At 44.8% G+C, this 20,816-nt stretch overlaps 1 protein-coding gene and 1 long non-coding RNA gene across 2 annotated transcripts in view; one reads left to right on the top strand and one right to left on the bottom strand.

The window, feature by feature from the left end:
• The window catches only part of GPD1L (glycerol-3-phosphate dehydrogenase 1 like), a 58,216-nt gene that overhangs the window by 9,096 nt on the left and 28,304 nt on the right, over positions 1-20,816 (bottom strand). The window contains exons 5-6 of the mRNA XM_034662126.1: positions 10,529-10,641; positions 128-361 (exon numbers count right to left, since the gene is read on the bottom strand). Of these exons, the coding sequence (XP_034518017.1) occupies positions 128-361; positions 10,529-10,641 (347 nt within the window). The remainder of the gene's footprint in view (positions 1-127; positions 362-10,528; positions 10,642-20,816) is intronic.
• LOC117802646 lies at positions 4,862-7,363 on the top strand. The gene is made up of 3 exons (XR_004626030.1): positions 4,862-5,002; positions 5,660-5,745; positions 7,260-7,363. It is a non-coding gene; the product is annotated as an uncharacterized LOC117802646 (long non-coding RNA).

The raw sequence follows: 20,816 nt of genomic DNA, 5'->3' as shown, positions 1-20,816 counted from the left end.
GTACTTTTAAGTGAAAGCAGACAAGTATCGGCAGGATATGCCCAGCAGGTGACAAATGCCTGCCTTGCCCCAGCCCAGGGCTCTCAATGAGGGTGGACGGGTCGGGGGAGGACAGGCCAGGGGTTACCTTCCCAGTTCTGGCAAATGCCTCGGCCACCCTGCGGTTCCGGCCTCCGTAGCAGGTGGTGATGAGGTCGGCCACGCCGCAGCTCTCCAGGAAGGTGGCCGTGGACACTTGGCCCTTGCAGAAGATCCTGGCGAAGGAGATCATTTCCATGAGCCCCAGGCGGATGACGGCAGCTTTGGTGTTGTCCCCGCTGTGGAGGCCGTCACAGAACCCGGCTCCCACCGCTACAATGTTCTGTGAAGGAGACAAGGAAGCCCCGGGATGCCTGTCACACACTGGCCACAGACAAGGTTGCTGGAAGGTGGGGGGAGAGCAGGGGGCAGGGACCCCTGGCCCACCCTCACAAAGTTCCACTGGTTCCCGCACAGCCCCAGCTTCTGCTCTCGCGCCCTGACTGCCAGCGGTGAAAGAAGGCACCAGGCTTCTACGCTCCCATTTAGAGGACCAAGGGCCCAGGTCTGGGCTTAGTAGGAAGCAGGAGTTACGGGAGGATCAGCCAGAGAATTAGAATGGTTGACTGTAGGCTCTGGTTAGGTACTGTTTGGACAAACTGCCTTTTTTTTTTTTTTTTTTTTTGAATCAATGCCTTATTGAATTACTAACATTCACGTGGAAAGGTATGCAGGTCATGAGTGTACAGCTTGGTGATATTCTCACAAACTGAACACGCCCTTTTAACCAGCACATAACCAGTGCCCCGGAAAGCCACCCTCACACCCCTCCCAGTCCCCACCCCCACAAAGGTAACCACTCTTCTGACTTCTAACAACATAGATTTGCTTCACCTGTCTTTAAATTTGATATGAGTAGAATCATATGTAATCATGTGTCTGTCTTTGTCTCAATTCGACATCATGTCTGTGAGATTTAGCTGTATTTTTACATATAGCGTATTTATTTTCATTGCTGCAGTGCATTCTTTTTTTATTTAGACTGAATTAATTAGCATACAGTGCAGTTAGTTTCGGAGGCAGAGTTCAGGGTTCCGTGAGTAGTACCCGGTGCTCTTGGCGTTCTGCTGTGTGAATACAGCACCATTTTTTCCAGCCATTCTCTTGCTAATTGGCAATGGGGTAGTTCCCAGGTTGGGGCCACTGCAAATGGTGCTGCTGTGGCCAGGCTGGCGCGTGGCCCTGGGTAACCACACACAGGCATTTCTGTTGGGTGTGTGCCTGGGAGTGGAGTTGCTGGGTCAGTACGTCTGCAAATGTGCTGTTCGAGCTTCGGCCTTTTGTTTCCTTTAATTACCCCTGTACAAGCATTCGTGGCCCCCCCCCGCCCCCCCGCTCCTGCACGGCCCTCTGCTACACACAAGGCAGATAAGACTGAGACCTGCCTCTTCAGAAGCTGATAATCTGGTTCGAGGATCAGCACACTAAGGGCCAACTGCCTGTTTCTGGAAATGTCTGGAAGCCAGGCACCCCTGCTCGTTTGCGTATCATCTGTGGTTGCCCTGGCGCTGTTAACAGCAGATTTGAGTTCTTGTGACATAGACCGTATGGGCCACAAAGCCCACAGCATTTCCTATGTGGCCCTTACAGAAAAAGTTTGCCAACCTCTGGCCTAATAGGAAAATAAAACGGGCGCATATAATTATAACCTGGGCAGAAAGTGATATCCCGCAAAAGGGACTGAAAATCTGATTTTCATTTCAACCTATGTGTACTAAGCATGCCCTGTGTATGCAGGGCCCAGAGAGTGGTGCTGGGGGACGTGGGGGCCGAGGGTGCCCCCAGGGGGGAGCTGCCAAGACAGAATGAGACACAGAGCTTATCCCCAAAGAGCTGATGATACAACTGGCAAAACAGATAGCAAAGTGCATCAAGGATAAGGGTGTGCTGAGTGGTGGCAGAAGCCACAAGTTTCATTTCAAAGCAGGGAAGGCCACATGGAGGAGGTGGCATCTGAGCTGGGCCTCAAATCCCATGTAAAACCAAACAACCATATATGACAAGTAATGTCTGCATGTGCCCACTCATTTGGGACTTTGGTCAAGTCCCCGGGTTCCCAGCCCTGTCCACTTCACCAGCTCCTTCACTGAGAACACTCGATGCCAGGGAATATGCCAAGTGCACTGCCTCTGTCTAACCACACTAGCATTTTTCCAATACTACCTGGTGACTACCTATGAATTTGTGCCTGGAGAGATCTTAAAATACGAAGCTAATTGGTAACAAACAGGAAATGAAATGCACATCTTTTCCTAAAAAAAACCCAAAAACCAAAAAAAAGGTTTTTTTGTTTTTTTTTTAATTAATGAAAGAGTATTTCTCAAAACATCAGGCCTATAAAATTTGAGGGAGGTTAAAAACAGAACAAAGCGGCGAGGAAAATGTCTTCTGTGGTTGATACGCAGTTTCTAATAAAATACATCAAACACAGCACTGATGCGGCCAGGCGCACCCCGAGAAACAGAGCTGGCCATTTAAACACAGCTATCGCTCACCAGGAGACCGAAGACACTAAACCATGCCAATGAAAAAGGAAACCGCCCCCCCCCCAAAAAAACCACTGAGCCCTGCTGAAGCTTTTGTCTACTCCCAACACACCAATAAAAAAGTACCCTCTCTTCCAAACTTCGGGGGCAGAATGAAGAGGGGCTAGAACAGGGGATGGGAGTGGAGGGCGCCCAAAATCTATCTTGTTCTCTTCCTCAGGAATAATCCCAGGGCTCACTCTGGCTGCTGGCTATTCTCGTGGTTACTGACATGGAAAGGGAAGAGTAAAACAATTATTCTCTATTAAAGGATCAGAAAGCTGGCTGAGCACGGGCAGATTTTAGACGAATTCGTTCTTTCTGTGCTCTAGAGGGCCTCCCGGGGAGGTGGTGAGCTGTTCTAACAGACCAACAAAGCAGCTTCCAGGTGGATCACTCACCCCCTGTCAAAGGCCGCACTCCAGGTAGACCCCGCTTCCCACAGCGGCAGGCAAAGCTGACAAGGAATCGCGTCAATGGGGTCTTCTGCATTCACAGCCCGAGCAGAGCACCTATGTTTTCCTACGGTACTAACTTCTTTTTATTTTTTTTTTTAAAGATTATTTATTTATTTATTTGACAGAGAGAGAGAGACAGCCGGTGAGAGAGGAACACAAGCAGAAGTGGGAGAGGAAGAAGCAGGCTCCCAGCGGAGCATGGAGCCTGATGCGGGGCTCAATCCCAGGGACCTGGGATCAGGCCCTGAACCGGAAGACAGACGCTTAATGACTGAGCCACCCAGGCGCCTCCCTACGGTACTAACTTCTGTCTGTACCTGCAAAAGCCTCCCAAACCCTTCCTGCCACGCAGGCAATGGAAACTATGGGTTTCATCGCCCGACCGCACCCATCCCTCCCCAATACCTGCTGCGTGCTCACTGAGGCAGGAAGCGGGCAGCCCCTGGCCTGGCACGCTCCTTAGGCTCTGGAAGCCTCCCGCGAAGAGGAGAGGAGAGAGGCAGTGGGAAAGGAGCCCCGAGATGCTGACGGGCGAAACAACCCCCTAACCTTTGATGTGGGGCACGATGCAAAGACGAGCTGGGGATGTGGGAACACCCAAGGGCTGGGTCCAAGCGCTGAGGGAACGGAAGGCAAGCTGAGGCTGACACCCTGCAACCCCCTCCCCCGGGATGTATGCAGCATTCCTCAGGCACTCCTGGCTGCCTTAAAGAACAAAGAAACAGTTAACCTATAGAGACCACAATCCTGCAAGACTTAAGTCTCCCTCTGTTTGCAACTGTCTTAGCAGTTTACAAGAACCAAGCATTTCTATCACTAACCTAGTTTCCAGAAGGGAATGTAAATACAACTAAATGTCTTATAGCCTGCAGACCATAGACAGATACTTCCAGGAATCCAGGAAGTTCCCAACTATCTTAATGTTAATGCCTTTTAGAGGGAAAAACAACCTTAACTTGACAATGGCAAGGCCTCCCACATCCTGTGAATCTTCTTTAACATATGAAAGTATTTTCTCAACCTCCCTTTTTCCTCACCTCCCGCAACCCCATGGTAATATAATCAGCCACCCCTCACAACCCCAGGGCAGCAGCTCTTTATGCCCACGGGTACTGTCCCCGTGCTTTAATAAACCACCAATTTTGCACCAAAGAGGTCTCAAGAATTCTTTTTTGGTTGTCAGCTCCGGACTCCACCCCACTGAACCTCACCGATATCCCACAAGCTCATCACAAGCTCCTGGCAGAGCAGCCGGACTAAGGAACCAGGGGGAGACACTGGAAGCACATGCACTGATACCCAGATGGTCTCTGGCCTCTGGTTCTCACTCTGCCTCTCCGCTGTGTGACCTTGGGACAATGACCCCACCTCTCTGAGCATTCTGGGCTCGGGGATAAAATTCAGGGCTTGGATAAAATCTTTCAAGGCCCTTCCGGTGGTGACATTGCTCCAGGAAAGCTGCCGCATGCTGTGGCCTGCCCTGAGGCTGTAGATAAGTGAGATGGTCCCGAGGCAACAAAGAGACACCTGGGGACAGGCAGGGGGACTGAGCACAGACGCCAGGAGGCCAACTGTAGGGTGAGGCTGCTGAATTTACCATGGCAACATGCCAAGGCCTAGGCTCCAAACAGTGAGACTGTTGAAATGGCTCTCTGCCGCCACCTGGACCGTCTCCGGAGGGTGCCCCCTTCACAAGGTGGAGGTTACTTGACGAACCAACCTCAGTACACGACTACAGACTGAATGAGAGATACAACGACTTCCTTCCAACAAGGGGCTCCTAGACACAGAGGAGGAGAGAGGGATTATTGACGAAGGGCCTACAGCGCGCCCAAGGTGCATACCATCTCCTCTGAATTCTCGTGACAACCCTGGCTCGCGTGTCCCTCGCCTCCTGGCTGGCTCACGGAGGTTCAGCGGCTTACCGAGAACACCCTGCTGGTGAGTGACACCGTCCGGGTGCCTGGCTCCACGGCCCGCTCTGTTTCCTGCACCTTGCCTCTTCCGTGGTCTGGCAAACTTGGCCTGGCCACTCCCACCCTGCACTGGGTGGGAGACCTTCCTGAAACCTCTGCAATCAGATGTCAAAGGGGAGTACCTCTCTGGCCTGCATGTAGGCTTGGGAGATAAAAGGGCAGGCTTAGGAGAAGAACAGATTTTGGGGGGAAAGTAACAAAAATGACAGTTAACCCACTTGAACTGCTCTAAGGGCTTCCAGTATTACCTGGTTTAATCTTTACAACGTTCCTACAAGGCCAGCCCCATGATTATGCTCAGGGAGAGGTAAAGAAACTCCCACACACAGGGTAAGCAGCGGGCCCCAGGTCACACGGTAGGTACCTGCAGGACCAGGCTGCCTGGCCCCAGAGCTCTCTCCAGGGGGGCAGATCACACTGTGCTGCTCTAGGTCAGTGAATGAAAGGCACAGAGGGGCCACCCAAGATTCATAAGAACTTTCTAACAGGAAGAGCTGACCTCACCTAACCAAAAGGACTTGGAGGTAAAGGCGTGAGCTCTCAGTCACTGGAAGCATCCAAGCAGGAGTTGTGTGGTGAGCTCTAGAGCAATGCTTCTGACCTTTCGTGTCACTGCCCTCAGAGAAAAGACAGATGACGGTGCCCATGGCCTGGGACTGCAGCCGCTCTCTTGGCCCTTCTGTGACCTCTTCACCGCAGGGAACACAGGTGAGGACTACCTCAGTTTCCCCTAGATGGCTGACCTCCCCATGGTAGGGGCGGCGGTGGGGGGGGAGAGGAGCAGAAGGCCACTGCAGGGTAAACTCCTCCTTTCCAATGGGACCCTGGGCACGGATCCAGTTTAATCGCCTTATGATAGATCTTGAAACCCTCACTCTTTCCCTCTACCACTTATCACTGTCAAAAGAAAAATAAACACACTGAGCCAGTCAGATCGTGTTTGAATAGCATCCGAGCAGATGTCCTCTGAGATCACTCAGCTGTGAAAGTTATCATTACCCACTGTGCATTTAAATCTGCTTTAAACTATTCTGGAGCTAAAAATACCATGATTTGCAGAAGACAGACATGCTTAAGCCCTTCCCCATTTCCTGGGTTATGGCAATACTCAGAGGCAATCATTCCCCCTGAAGTGCCATCTTTGCAATTCTCAATGTCTTTGCAATTCTGAATGGGGGGTGGGGGGGGCCGGATGGGACTCCGTTCCTTCTACTCCTAGCCTCCCCCGGAAAGAATGCAAGAAGAGTGGAGAAGCTGCCCGGCCCAGGCTACCTGCGGGTTATGCAAACTCTCTCACCACCTAGGACGCAGGGCTCCAGCGAAACCCAGGCTGCAGTCACTACTTCCTGTGCCGCCAACGCTCCCTCTGATTCTGCCTGAGCCCCGCTCCTAGGGCTCTGGGCCAAAGGAAGAACTCTGCAGAGTGTAGGCCGACCACGGGCAAGGCACCATGGTATGGCCTGCAGGTCAGGCTCTGCATAAGGCAGCCCAGCTGAAGTTCAAGGAAGGCTGAGGGTCAAGCCCACAGTTAGCCTGCCAGGCGGGGCACCCTGATAAGAAGCGTCCTTAGCTACAGCAGTGATGTCCAGTAGAAGCTTCTGGAATGATGTCAATGTTTTCTGTCTGCTCATCCAACAGAGCTGTCACTTAGCCACTGAGACTCCCTGAAGTCTTATGTGGCAACTGAGTCTTTGAAATGGGGCTACTGTGACTCAGAAATGGAACTCCCGATTTTTTTTTTAAGGTTTCGTTAATTTGAATGTAAACGCAAATAGCCACGTATGGCTAGTGGGATCCAGCAGTGGCCTGGCTAGACACTAGGCCTGAGGTTGTGCTCCACAGTGTGGTTTATCTCAGCTAAAGCTCTGGAAGAAACTTATATGCCCAGCTATCAGGGGTGCTTAATCTCACAACGGAACAGCCCTGTAAAGGGAATGTCATATGACTGTGACACAGGGTATGGGGTTATCCCCCTATCTACTCTCCTCTTCCAGAGTCATAAGAGTCCCTGACTTTCATGCAAGTATATGGCTGACCAAGGGAGAAAACAAACAAAAAACCATTTCCCAACGTCCCTTGCAGCTAGGTACAGTCACAGTTAAATACTGCCCACTGAGATGAAGCCAAGTTATTATATTGGACTCCCCAGAACCTGCCTTAAAGGACAGCTGTCACATGCCCTTTATCCTTTCTTTTTTTCCACCCTACTACCTGGGAGGCAGATGTGACAGTTGGAACTCTGGTCACCGCTTTGGAACATGAGGACAAGGGGCTACCCTTGTGAGCAGGAAGGCACCTGAGTCCCTAAGAATTCTGTGGAATGGAGCTATCACATGGGTTCAGAATTTTTACGTAAGAAAGAAATTAACTTCTACTGTGTTCAGCCACTATTACTTTGGGTCCCTGTTAATGAAACCTAATCCTGATAAAGCATCTGTTAAAAATGATAACGTAAGTTGAGCTGTACAGTTGTGATTTTTGTGCTTTTCTGTAAGGAGTACCACTTAAAATTTACATTGAAACTAACAAAAATATACTGTCAGTGAAAAAAGCCACATGCAGAAGAGTAGACACTAGACAACTCCATTATGAAAGTTCTAGAAAATGCAAACTGCAGTGCACAAAGGCAGATCAGTGGCTGCCTGGCTAGGGTAGGGACTGAAAAGGGACACAGAGAATTGCTTGGGGATGGTGGAAATGTTCTGTATTATGGAGGTGATTTTCAGGGTATATGCACACAGCTGTTAAAACCCACTGTATTAGGGGACACCTGGGTGGCTCAGTCAGTTGGGCATCTGCCTTCAGCTCAGGTCATGATCCCAGGAGATCCCAGGACCCTGGGATGGAGTCCCGCATCAGGCTCCTTGCTCAGTGGGGAGCCTGCTTCTCCCTCTGCTTGCTGCTCCCCCTGCTGTGTTCCCTCTCTGACAAATAAATAAATAAAATCTTAAAAAAAAAAAAAAAACAAACACCGCACTGTATTAGGTACTTTAAATGGATGCAGTTTAATGTACATGACTTAGGCTTAAATAAAGTTGATATTTAAAAAAAAAATTCCCTTACTGGAGATTAATACAGGTCAGAGGTAAAGGACATTCTGAAGGCAGTAAAATGCACTGCTACAAAATGATTCTGCATAAAACCTTTACATTTTCTTTTTGGTTTTATCCTTGTAGTGAGCTGTTTACTTTTTTTTTTTTTTTTTGGTAATTCACATGCCTTCACATTTTTGAGCACCAAAAAAGAGTGTACATTTCTTTGATTGCTAGAATGGAGATTACTAAAGACCGTTAATTTAATGTGAAAGAGTAAAACATGTCAAACTATTTGAACAGTAAGATCTGGTTTTTGTTTTTAAAAGGGGCCATTTATATACGTACACTCACTAAAAAAGACTGGAAGGGTATAGAAAAAACATCAACAGTGGTGCCACTGATCTCAGGATTATTGGTGATTTTCACTTTCTTTGCATCCGTCAGTTGTGTGAAACACAATGAATGTGCACTACTTTTATAATCAGAAAGCAACAACAAACTATTAGTTATGTAACAAAAGAAACGTACGTCCACTTGTCCTTGCTTTGTTAGTCTCTGACAAGGGAGGGCTTTGTTTTGTTCAATTGGACACAAACCAAAAAAGTCAGGCTGTCCAGTAACCAAAGAACACCAGGCTAAGATTCTTGGAACGTGCCTTCAAACACTCCATCTGTGCCAATATTTGCTACATTTGAGTGATTTAATCTCTCTGGGTCTCTGTCTCCTTATCTGTATGACCCAATGGTTAGACCCAGTTACTGCCAAAAATGCCTGTCTCTCAGTTGTCAAAAATCCCAGCTCTGGTGCAAGTTGACAGGAATGATGGTAACTGATCCCGTTTCAAAGGATAGCCAGAGGAAGGATGATAAATGGAGCTCAACCCCCATCTGTCTCTGCCCCCCACGAACCACTCTCTGTGCCGGTAGCAGGCACAGATCCACATATAGGTTTCCTGCCAACAAAAATGAAAAGCCAGTCTAAGTTCAGACACAAAACCAGCATGAGGTCCTATTAGCTGAAGCTTTTCCAGAACCCTCCATCTAGAAGCTTTCTTCTCCCCTCAAGCCCCCTTTGTTTTGGGCAGGATCTCACAGGTTCTCCAGCCACCACCAAAAATATCCAGTCACTTAAATCCTGTTTTGGAGCAACACAGGCTGGTGCTGAACAATTAGGCATTCATGATGCCCCTGCTATCAAGTGGTCATTAGTTTAATGAAGGACTATTAAAAACACATAAAAATCTCCACCAAAAAACACTCAAAGCAGCCAAAACCAGTGCCTTAACTGTGAGAGGGCCTGCCCGTAATGTGAAGACTGCCCCACACAAACGTTCAGAAACAGGGCCGTGTGCTGCTCCCGGGAGCCCGAGCCTCTCACTGGCTTTCCCTCTTCAGATCCTCACTGTACAGGGACACGTGACCACACAAACACGCGTGATACGAATTCCACAGAGTGGTTTTAAACTCAGACAAGAAAAAAGGAGGTATGTAGGATCGGGAGAAAGAGGGGAAAGGCATTCTTTGGATTCTTGTCTTTTCAGCATACTTTCTATCTTTGCCAATTCTACCTGACAAAGCCTAAGCCAGACTGCCTGACTTCCTTCCTGAGGTGCTCAAATTCCTGAAAAGCGGCTTTTGCTACAAAAGAAATGACTCAAAAGTGCCTCAAAGGGGGGTATTCATTCACAGTGAGGCGCTTTCTTTTTTTTTTTTTTTCTTGAGAAGGCAGCTGATTCCAGTGGGAGAAGGGTCAGAAAGTGCAGCCCAGCTCCCCAGTGGCTGTTTCCCAGCGTCAGGCTGGAGAGGGCCCCGCCACCATGACGACTTCCACAGGCAGAGTGGAACAGGTCAGGAGCCCGTGTGGAAACTCTTCCCTCTACCCTCCCAAGCCACTGGCCAAGAGAAGCTGCTTCTTTCATTGGACCATTTCCCTTCACGGACAAAGATAAAACTGTTCTTAGAAAAGCCTTTGTCAGCAGCCGACTATTTTCCTTTTAAAAACAACCACCAACCACGCAAACAAACGGAATGAACAGCATAATTCAGAGGGAGTAAGTCCCTTCCCCACTCAAGACAATGTGTAAGGGAAATGTATGAATTCATAGCGGGGGAAATATATGAATTCATAGCTCCCCTGTAAAACTCCACAATCAAGGTACTCTCCATGCTTTTTAAATATTAATGCTGCCAATTTCCGAAAGAACAAAACACCATACCTCCCCGCCCGCCCAGATTTACAAATGAAAGCAAAGCCCAGTGGAAGAGGAAGTCCAACCACCCAGGACAGGCTGCGGTGAAACAGGAAGTGAGGAACAAGGCTCTCAATTCAGGATTCTTCTCTGAAGCACAAGCCCAGAACACAGAGCCCACGGTGCAGGCTCAGCTTCCGTACTGCGGACAGTGGCCTGGGCACGATAACCTCCTCTCCTCGAGCAGAAAGAACAAGGCCGACTTTACCTTAAGAGCACCACAAAGTTCGACAGTGTCTGCGTCGTCAACCACAGTAATTCGAAAATTTGGAGTCTGCAGAAGTTCTTTGAAGAGAAGGCCATTCTCCATTATTTTGCTGCCTGTTGAAAGGTTAGAGAAAGAGGGAATTAATAGGAATGCTTCATCTTAATTTCCACATCTAACAGTTTCAAATGTTTTTCTTACAATAAGTACTGTATATTCATCACAGAAAATGTAGAAAATTCAGGAGTAGAAATAGAAAATAAAAATATTCCGTAATTCTACCACAAACGATCCTTAGCAATTTGGCAGGTGTCTTTAACCTACTGAAATATGAATATACATAGTTCTTCTCAGAATTGGGAACATAACGTAACATTTCATCATCTGCCTTTCCCCATTTTGTGGCATGAATAATTTTCAGTGACATATTTGCTACATCATTTTAAATAGCTGCTTTGTGTTTTACTGTGCACATGTGTTCTAAATTATCTAAGTATCTTTCTATGTTTAATACCTAAAACTGTTGCAACTTTCTGCTACCCTAAACACTTGGGAAGGCAACTTCCATGTTTACATTTGTAACAGATTCACGTTCAAAACCACCCACCCTGTCATTTCCCCCTGGAAAATAGTGCATTCCCTTCTACTAATGTTAGGCTTGACCACGTGAAGTGCTTGGACTCAAAGCAAATGGGGTGTTTTTCCCCACCCCTTAACTTTGGGCTTAGTCATGTGATCTGCTCTGGTCAACAGGACATGAGCAGACATGACCCAGGGGATACTTCCAGCCCACTCATGCAGAAGTAGGGCTGGTTTCCTTGTGCCTCTGCCTTCAATATGAGAAGAACATTCCCTGGCTAGCCGCTGGGCCCGGCAGGAAGATGAGAGACACATGGAGCGGAGCCACCCAGCCCAGCAGCCCCAGCCAAGGGCAGCCCACCCTCAGGGGACCCCCAGGTGTTAGCTGTGCTTACTTTGTATGCCACTGAGATTCTGTGATCAATACTTAGCATCACTATGGCAATAGAGAACCGATACAAACATCAACAACTATTCTCAGTGACTAACCGGTGGAAGATGGAAAGGGTACGTTCTAAGAGTACCGCTTTCTGCTACGGCTACATCCTGTCTCCTGGGACAGCCCCGGCAATGGGATGGAGGCTCTGAAGTTTTTACTTTTCCTTCTTTGGCTTTGTTCAGGGACTTGGGATTAAAACTAAGACAAACACAAATGAAACTTGACATGTAAAGCCTGGTGTGAAATCTGCTCTGATCGGGCAGGGTGCAGGGTGGGGTGCGGTGGGACTCAGCTCTGGGGAGGCCCTGGAAACCAGATGATAAACCTTCCCAGCCACGTCCTGGCTCCCAAGTCAACGCTAGCACACAGAGATGGCAGAGAGCTCACTGAGGGCTACATTACGGGGCTCTGCCTGCCTCTAGGTTCCCAAGCTTGTTCCCACACAATCACCTGGGGGTCTTTAACTACACCAACGCCCAGGCCACATCCCAGGCCAATTTAAGCAGTCTCCGAGGTGGGGCAAGCATCAGTAGCTTTTGAAGCTCCCCAGATGACTCCCGCAGACAAGTTCGCAAACCTCCGAGTTCACCCGCTCCGGGTTCAGCTCCCTCATGAGTGAAATGCTATGACACCCTCAGGATTGTTGTGGTTAAATTAGAAGGTGTGGAAAGAGCCTCTTAGAGCACACAGAGGTCCTACAGAATAACGATGGGGAGAGCCAACATATGCTTATGACTGATTTTCCCCATTTACAGGCAGGACGCCCAGAGAGGTTTACCAACTTGCCCAGGGTCAAACAGCTTATAGGAGCCAGAGCCGGATCCTAATTCAGGTGCTTTGGCGCCAGGGCCCATGCTCTGACTCTCTATGCTACGCTTCCTCATGGGGGTGGGGAGGTCAACCAGCAAAACCCAAATAAACATCACAGAGCTTCATTCTTCCAGTGAAGGAAAAAAAAGATGATTGTCAATAATTACGGTTACACCTATAAATAATATAATGTCAAAATAATCCAGCAGATAGATGATGGATACGCGGGGCTCATGACACTGTTCGCCCTCTCCTTTCTGTTTGTCTTCTTTAAAGAAATGGTCCATAATAAAATGTTTAAAATCTTTACACCCAATACTTAGAAACACATTTTCTATTCTACAGGCATTGCTATTCTCTATTATTTAGGCGACTTCTCCAAATATTAGAACTGTGTCCGTTTGAGCCAACTGCCCTCTTCCTTTTTCAAACAGTCCACCAGACCATGTGGGTGATTCTGTGCAACACTGTTTCATCACCGGGGTTGGGTAAACTAGCCCCCAGCCTCCACATCATGACGTCATTACTGTCTTACTCCTGCGTCCCTCACCGGGGGCCACGGGTCAGTGCCTCCAACACGAAGGATGCCTGTGAGCACCACAGACAAGCCCCTCACTCAGGTCACTGAAATCCAGCTGTCTGCAGCTAGAAGCGAGCTGCTGCTGTGAGCAATCTGACAGATTGCTCAGGCAGGGAGAAGGGCACTCTCCATCTACCACTGACACAGGTGGGGTCTGCCGGGTCCTCTGTGGCTGCAAATTATTATACACAGTGTCCCTTAGAGGGGTGGGCTTGATTTACTGCGATCTCACTTTTTCTCATATGTACTTTTAAAAAATTATTATTTTAAGTCACAGCTAGAAAAGCACTAACTGTATTATTATCAATCATAAGTAGTGATGAGGGAAGCAGGGACGCAGACCATCTGGTCCAGAACGGGTAATGAATGCCCAACAGCCACGGGGAAGGACGGCCCCAAACTCAATATGAACCAAAGACAGGGAAATCTCCCTTCTGTTTCATGCCAAGTTGTAGGATAATCCACGTCTGTAATATGACACCTTCAAACCCTCCTTTCAGTGTGTGATTTCATATCTGTGTGCTTGGAAGCTCTGCAAGGAGCTTGTGTACCCTCGACACTTAGCAGATGCTGAATACATAATAGGCTTTGAAAAACATCTGTGAGGCCGCAGTGAAAGTCTCCAGTTCTTGAAGTCAGTCCCAAGAACGAGGGAACTCTCACCGCAAGGGGGCACCACAGTTCACCATGCCAGTTGGTATTTTTACAAGCTACTGAAAAACAAGGCTGTTTTGTTGTCTTCTTCCACAGAAGATTCCAGTGGGCTAAAACTCCTGAATCTACCATAATGAAGAATGAGTTGGTTGCTAATGTCATCAAGAAAGGAGATCTGGATTAACCACAGTGCAATTATCAAATGCAGGAGATTTAATGTTGGTACAATTATCTAACATACAACTCACATTCCAATCTCACCAATTAGTACAATGCTGTCTTTCATGGCAACCTTCCCTCCCCCAGTCCAGGATCCTACTGCGTTTGGCAGGCACGTCTTGTCTTTAATCCAGGACACTCCTTAACCTTTCGCTGTCTTTCATGACATTGGCACTTTTGAAGAGTGCAAGCCAGCTGTTGTGTAACGTGTCTTTCACTTTGGGCTTGTCTGTTATTTCCTCATGAGGGGTTAAGTTCAGGTTATATAAGACAACTTAGTAAATACCACCTTTGGGTTTTATCTTCCTTTCTATGTTTTACTTAAATTCAGGTCACTGTTGCCAATCGTGATCCAATCCACAGAGAAGGCAGTGGACACATTGGATAAATAGAAGCCAGAGGGAAAGAGATGTAACATCTGTGCATTTGTCTGTCTTTACAAAGCAAAACAGCCTAATGTGCCCAACTAGAAGCTTTCTTACAATGAACATGGCTTAGAGGTACATGAAAATTCTAGCCAAAATCTATAGGTAGACATGGGTTTCAATCAAGGATTGGAGATGGTATCTCAGCCTTACAGAATGATTACAGCAACCAGCCATTTCCAACCGATTGCCAAAACTAAGTGCCAATTTATTATTGGCAAATAGGATTGAATTGGAACAAGTAATTTTTTTAATAGAAGTAGTTATATAATTTCACAGGCTCCATTAAAGTCACAGGTGGATAAAAGAATTAACTGTGAAAGAATAAAACCTATATATAGGCTAATATACATATAATTTTTTTTCCTGGAAGACTACTTAGAAACAAACAGGGATTACCTTTCGGAAGAGGGAGGGAAATTACAATTTTTTTTTCTTTTCTAAGGATGATATCGCTATTACAGAGGAACACCTATGTTTTCAGTCTGGAGAATGGATGTGGAAATTTGATGTTTTTCTTTTTCATGTAACAATTCCTGTGACAAGAACAGATTACATTTTCCCATATTTCTTACTGTTCAAAATGTTGGCATAGAAAATAAGTTATGTAAGAAATTTAATGCTTCCTGTGATAAATGTGAGGGGCTGGCCATTTGGTAATTGAAGCTGGGGGATGTTTGCACAACAGACCTATCCTTGGCTATTTCATACTGTGTCAGACTATATTTGATTAAAATTGACTAATCCCATGATTTTAGATAAATGGCTCATATCTGCTGAACAATTTGCTGAATAAGTGAGATCAGCCCGCAAAGCTCACAATTTCTTCCAGTAAAGCAGTGTTAGGTAGAGAGCCGACTCAAGACTATTTCCTTTTGCCTGGGTGATCTTGGGTAGCTCATTCTTCATCTGTAAAGCAGGGGATGGTCTGGAAGACACCAGAGGTTCCTTCTTGCTCTGCCAGCCTGTGATTTTCTGGAATCCCCACGGATCTCTATGCGAACAGAACTAGTCTCCTTCCATGCAGAGGAGCCCCAGAGGTGGGCGCAGAAATTGGATAAGCCCTTGCATCTTCACAGGAATGATCCCAAGTCACCAGCGAGTTAGGAACCAACTACAAAGGACACTGTTATATGGTATCTAAAGAACATGAGCTTGAAGTCAGACAGTCCTGATCCAAATCTTGACTCCACCAATGACTAGCTGTATAATCTTGGGTAAGTCACTGTAACTCCCTGTATCTTGACTTTCTTAGTAGATACCTTAAGATTTGCTGTGGGCTTTTGTTTTCAACTTTTTAAAAAGTTTTTAATTCCAGTTAGTTAACATACAGTTTTATATTTAGCTTGAGGTGTACAATATGCTGATTCAGCAATTCCATACATCGCCCAGTGCTCATCACAAGTGCCCTCCTTAATCTCTAGCACCCATTTACCCATCCCCCCACCTCCCCTCTGGTAACCATCACTTTGTTCTCTATAACTAAGAGTCTGATTCTTGATTTGTCTCTTATTTTTTCCCTTTGCTTGTTTTTGTTTCTTAAATTCCACATGAGTGAAATCATATGGTACTTGTCTTCCTTTGACTGACTGGCTTCACTTTGCATTATACTTTCTAGCTTTGTCCATCCATGTTGCTGCAAATGGCAAGATTTTATTCTTTTTTATGGCTGAGTAATATTCCATTCCATTCTCCCATTCTGTGGGTGGCCCTTCTGCTTAGTTGATTGTTTTCTTTGCTGTGCAGCAGCTTTTAATTTTGATGTAGTCCTAATAGTTTATTTTTCCTTTTGTTTCCCTTGCCTCAGGGGACATAGCTAGAAAGAAGTTGCTACGGCCAATGTCAAAGAAGTTACTACCTGTGCTCTCCTCTAGGATTTTTATGGTTTCAGGTCACACATTTAGAGATCTTTCATTCATTTCAATTGATTTTTGTGTATGTTGTAAGAAAGTGGTCCAGTTTCATTCTTCTGCATGTTACTCTCAAGTTTTCTCAAAACCGTTTGTTGGAGAGACCCTTTCCCATTGGATATTGTTTCCTGCTTTGTCAAAGACTAATTGGCCATGTAACTGTGGGTGTATTTGGGGATTTTCTATTCTGTTCCATTGATCTATGTGTCTATTTCTGTATTAATACCATACTGTTTTGATTATTACCACTTTCTAATATAACTAGAAGTCCAGAACTGTGATGCCTCCAGCTTTGCTTTTCTTTTTCAAGACTGTTTTGGCTATTCAGGATCTTTTGTGGTTCCATACGAATTTTAGAATTGTTTGTTCTAGTTCTGTGAAAAATGCTGTTGGTATTTTGATAGGAACTGCATTAAATATGTAGATTGCTTTGGGTAGTAAGACATTTTAACAATATTTGCTCTTCCAATCTTTGAGTATGGAATGTTTTTCTGTTTCTTTGTGTTGTCATCAATTCCTTTCATCAGTGTCATGTAGTTTTCAGAATACAGTAGGTCTTTCACCTCTCTGGTTAGGTTTATTCCTAGGTATATTATTATTTTTAGTGCAATTATACAGGTGATTGCTTTCTTCATTTCTCTCTCTACTGCTTCATTATTCATGCACAGAAATGCAACAGGCTTCTGTACACTGATTTTGTATCCTCCAACTTTACTGAATTCATTTATCAGTCCTAGCAGTTTTCTGGTGGAGTCTTTCAGGTTATCTACAATATCATGTCATCAGCAAGTTGTCAAAGTTTTACTTCTTCCTTACCAATTTGGATGCATTTCCTTTTTGCTGTCTGACTGCTGTGGTAGGACTTCCAGTACTATGTTGCATAAAAGTTGTGAAAGTGATCTTAGGGGAAAAGCTCTCAATTCTTCCCCAATGAGGATGATGTTAGCTGTGGGTTTTTCATACATGGCCTTTATTAGGTTGAGGCATGTTCCCTCTAAACCCACTTTGAGAGGGTTTTTATCATGAATAGATTCTGTGCTTTGTTGATTGCTTTTTTTGCATCCATTGAAATGATCATATGGTTCTTATCCTTTCTCTTATGGATGTGATGTATCACACTGACTGATTTGCAAATATTGAACCACCCCTGCAACCCAGGAATAAGTCCCACTTGATTATGGTGAATAATTTAATGTATTGTTGAATCTGGTTTGCTAATATTTTGTTGAGAATTTCTGCATCTATGTTCATCAGGGATATTGCCTGCAGTTCTCATTTTTAGTGGTATCTTTATCTGGTTTTGGTATCAGGGTAATACCAGCCTCACAGAATGAATTTGGAAGTTCTCCTTCCTCTTCTATTTTTTTTGGAATAGGCTGAGAAGAGTATGCATCAACTCGTCTTTAAGGTTTGGTAGAATTCACCTGTGAAGCCATCTGGCCCTGGACTTTTGTTTGTTGGGAGTTCTTTGATCACTGATTCAATTTCTTTGCTGGTTATTGGTCTGTTCAAGTTTTCTACTTGTTCCTGTTTAAATTTTGATAGTTTGTATGCTTCTAGGAATATATATCCATTTCTTCCAGGTTGTTGGCATATAGTTTTTCATAATATTCTAATTGTTTGCATCTCTGTGTTGGTGTGGTTGTTATTTCTCCTCTCTCATTTGTGATTTTATTTGTGTCCTTTCTCTTTTTTCTTGGTAAGTCTGGCTAGAGGTTTATCAATTTTATTGATTTTTTCCCAAAGAACCAGCTTCTGGTTTCACTGATCTATTCTATTGTGGTTTTTTTGTTTGTTTTTTGTTTTTTTAGTTTCTATATCATTTATTTCTGCTCTAATCTTTATTTCCTTCCTTCTGCTGGTTTTAGGTTTTGTTGGTTGTTCTTTTTCCAGCTCCTTTAGGTGTAAGGGTAGATTGTTCATTTGAGACTTTTCTTGCTTCTTGAGGTAGGCCTGTATTGCTATATACTTCCCTCATAGGACCGCTTTTGCTGCACCCCAAAGGCTTTGGACCATTATGTTTTCATTTTCATTTGTTTCCATGTATCTTTTTATTTCTACTTTAATTTCCTGGTGGACCCATTCATTATTTAGTAGAATGTTATTTAACCTCCATGTATTTGTGGTCTTTCCAGATTTTTTTCTTGTGGTTGACTTCTAGTTTCACAGTGTTGTGGTCAGAAAAGGTACATGGTATAACTTCAATCTTCTTGTATTTGTTGAGGCCTGTTTTGTGGACTAATATGTGATCTATTCTGGAGAATGTTCCATGTCTACTTGAAAAGAATGTGTATTTTGCTGTTTTAGGATGGAATGTTCTGACTATATCTGTTAAATCCATGTGTTCCTGTGTGTCATTCAAAGGCACTGTTTCCTTGTTGATTTTCTGTTTAGATGATCTGTCCATTGATGTAAGCGGGGGTGTTAAAGTCCCCTACTATTACTGTATTATTATTGATCAGTTCCTTTGTGATTGTTATTAACTGTTTTATATATTTGGGGGCTCCTCTGTTGGGTCCATAAGTAATTACAACTGTTGTACCTTTTTGTTGGATTGTCCCCTTTATTACTATATAGTGTCCTCCCCTTTGTCTCTTGTTATAGTCTTTGTTTTAAAGTCTATTTTGTCCAATGTTAAGTATTGCTACTCCAGCTTTCTTTTGACATCCATTTGCAGGATACGTGATTCTTCATCCCTTCACTTTCAATCTGCAGGAGTCTTTAAGTCTAAAATGAGTCTTTTGTAGGCAGCATATAGATGGGTCTTTTTTTTTTTTCTGTATCCATTCCAATACCCTATGACTTTTGATTGGAGCACTTCGTCCATTTACATTCAAAGTAATTATTGATAGATATGTATTTATTGCCATTTTATTACTTGTTTTGTGGTTGTTCCTGAAGATTTTCTCTGATCCTTTATTGTCTTTCTCTCTTTCATGTTTTGCTGATTTTCCTTAGTGATATATTTGGATTTCTTTCTATTCTTTGCATATTTATTAGTTGTTTTTGATATATGGTTACCATTAGGTTTGTGCATAGCCTCTTTCTGCATATAGCAGTCTATATTAAGTTGACAGTGGTTTCAGTTTGAAAGCATTCTTTTCTCCTCTTCTCCCTATGTTGTAGGTGTATGTTATTATATTTTATATCCTTTTTTTCTTGAGTTCCTTGACTGGTTTTTTACATAAATATTCATTTTTCCTGCTTTTGTGTTTCCTACATTTATACTGTCACTTTTAGTCTCTCTTTTCCACTCAAAAGGGCCCCTTTAATATTTCTTGCAGGGCTGGTTTAGTGGTCATGAACTCCTTTAGCTTTAGTTTCAGTTTTGTTTGTCTCGGAAACTGTTTATCTCCTCCTATTCTGAGTGACAGCCTTGCTGGATAGAGTATTCTTGGCCTCAGATTTTTCCCATTCAGCACTTTGAACAGATCATGCCACTCCCTTCTGGTTTGTTAAGTTTCTGTTAAAAAATTTTCTCCTAGCCTTATGGGTTTTCCCTTCTAAGTTACTGACTCCTTTTATCTTGCTGCTTTTAAGATTTTTTTACCACCTTATTTTGCAAATCTAATTACAATATGTCTTGGTGTGGGTCTGCTTTTGTTGATTTTTTTAAAAAGATTTATTTACTTATTTCAGAGAGAAAGAGAGAGGAGAGTGAGTGAGCAAGGGGGAGGGGCAGAGGGAGGAGAGAGAGAATCTTTTTTTTTTTTTTTAAGATTTTATTTATTTATTCGACAGAGACAGCCAGGGAGAGAGGGTACAGAAGCAGGGGGAGTGGGAGAGGAAGAAGCAGGCTTACAGTGGAGGAGCCTGATGTGGGGCTCGATCCCATAACGCCGGGATCACTCCCTGAGCCGAAGGCAGACGCCCAACCGCTGTGCCACCCAGGCACCCCGAGAGAGAATCTTAAGCAGACTCTGCACTGAGTGCAGAGCCAGGTGCAGGACTCGATCTCAATCTCATGACCCTGAGATCATAACCTGAGCCAAAACCAAGAGTCTGACACTTAACTGACTGCCACCCAGGCGCCCCTGCTTTTGTTGATTTTGATGGGAGTTCTCAGTGCCTCCTGGATCTGGATATGTTTCCTTCCCCAGATTAGGGAAGTTTTTAGCTATTAATTCTTCAACTGAATTTTCTGCCCCCTTTTCTCTCTTCTTCTTCTGAGACTCTTGTAATATGAATGTTATTACATTTGATCGAGTCGCTGAGTTCCCTAAGTCTGTCCTCATTTTGCATAATTCTTTTCTCTCTTTTGTTCAGCTTGAATACTTTCCATTTCTCTGTCTTCCAGGTCACTAATTCGTTCCTCTGTTTCTTCCATCCTGCTGCTCATTCCATCAGGCATGTTTTTCATTTCATTTATTGAGCCTTTTATCTCTGCTATGTTATTCCTTATCACTGCATTAAGGGTCTCACTCATGTCTTCCACCCTAGTCAAGTCCAGCGAGTATCCTTACAATCACTGCTTTAAATTCTCTATCAGGCAAATTACTTGTACTATTTTGCTTAGATCTCTGTCCATGGCCTTGAACTGTTCTTTCGTTTGGGATAATTTCTCTGTCTTCTCATTTTGTTTGCCTCGCTGTGTCTGTTTCTGTGTGTGAAGAAAGTCAGCTGTGTCTTCTGTCTTGAATGCAGTAACTTTATGCAGAGGAGGTCCTGGAGTCCC

Source organism: Ailuropoda melanoleuca, chromosome 6, assembly GCF_002007445.2.
Source record: "Ailuropoda melanoleuca isolate Jingjing chromosome 6, ASM200744v2, whole genome shotgun sequence".
Lineage (NCBI taxonomy): Eukaryota > Metazoa > Chordata > Mammalia > Carnivora > Ursidae > Ailuropoda > Ailuropoda melanoleuca.
This window is presented reverse-complemented; position numbering and strand designations above follow the sequence as displayed.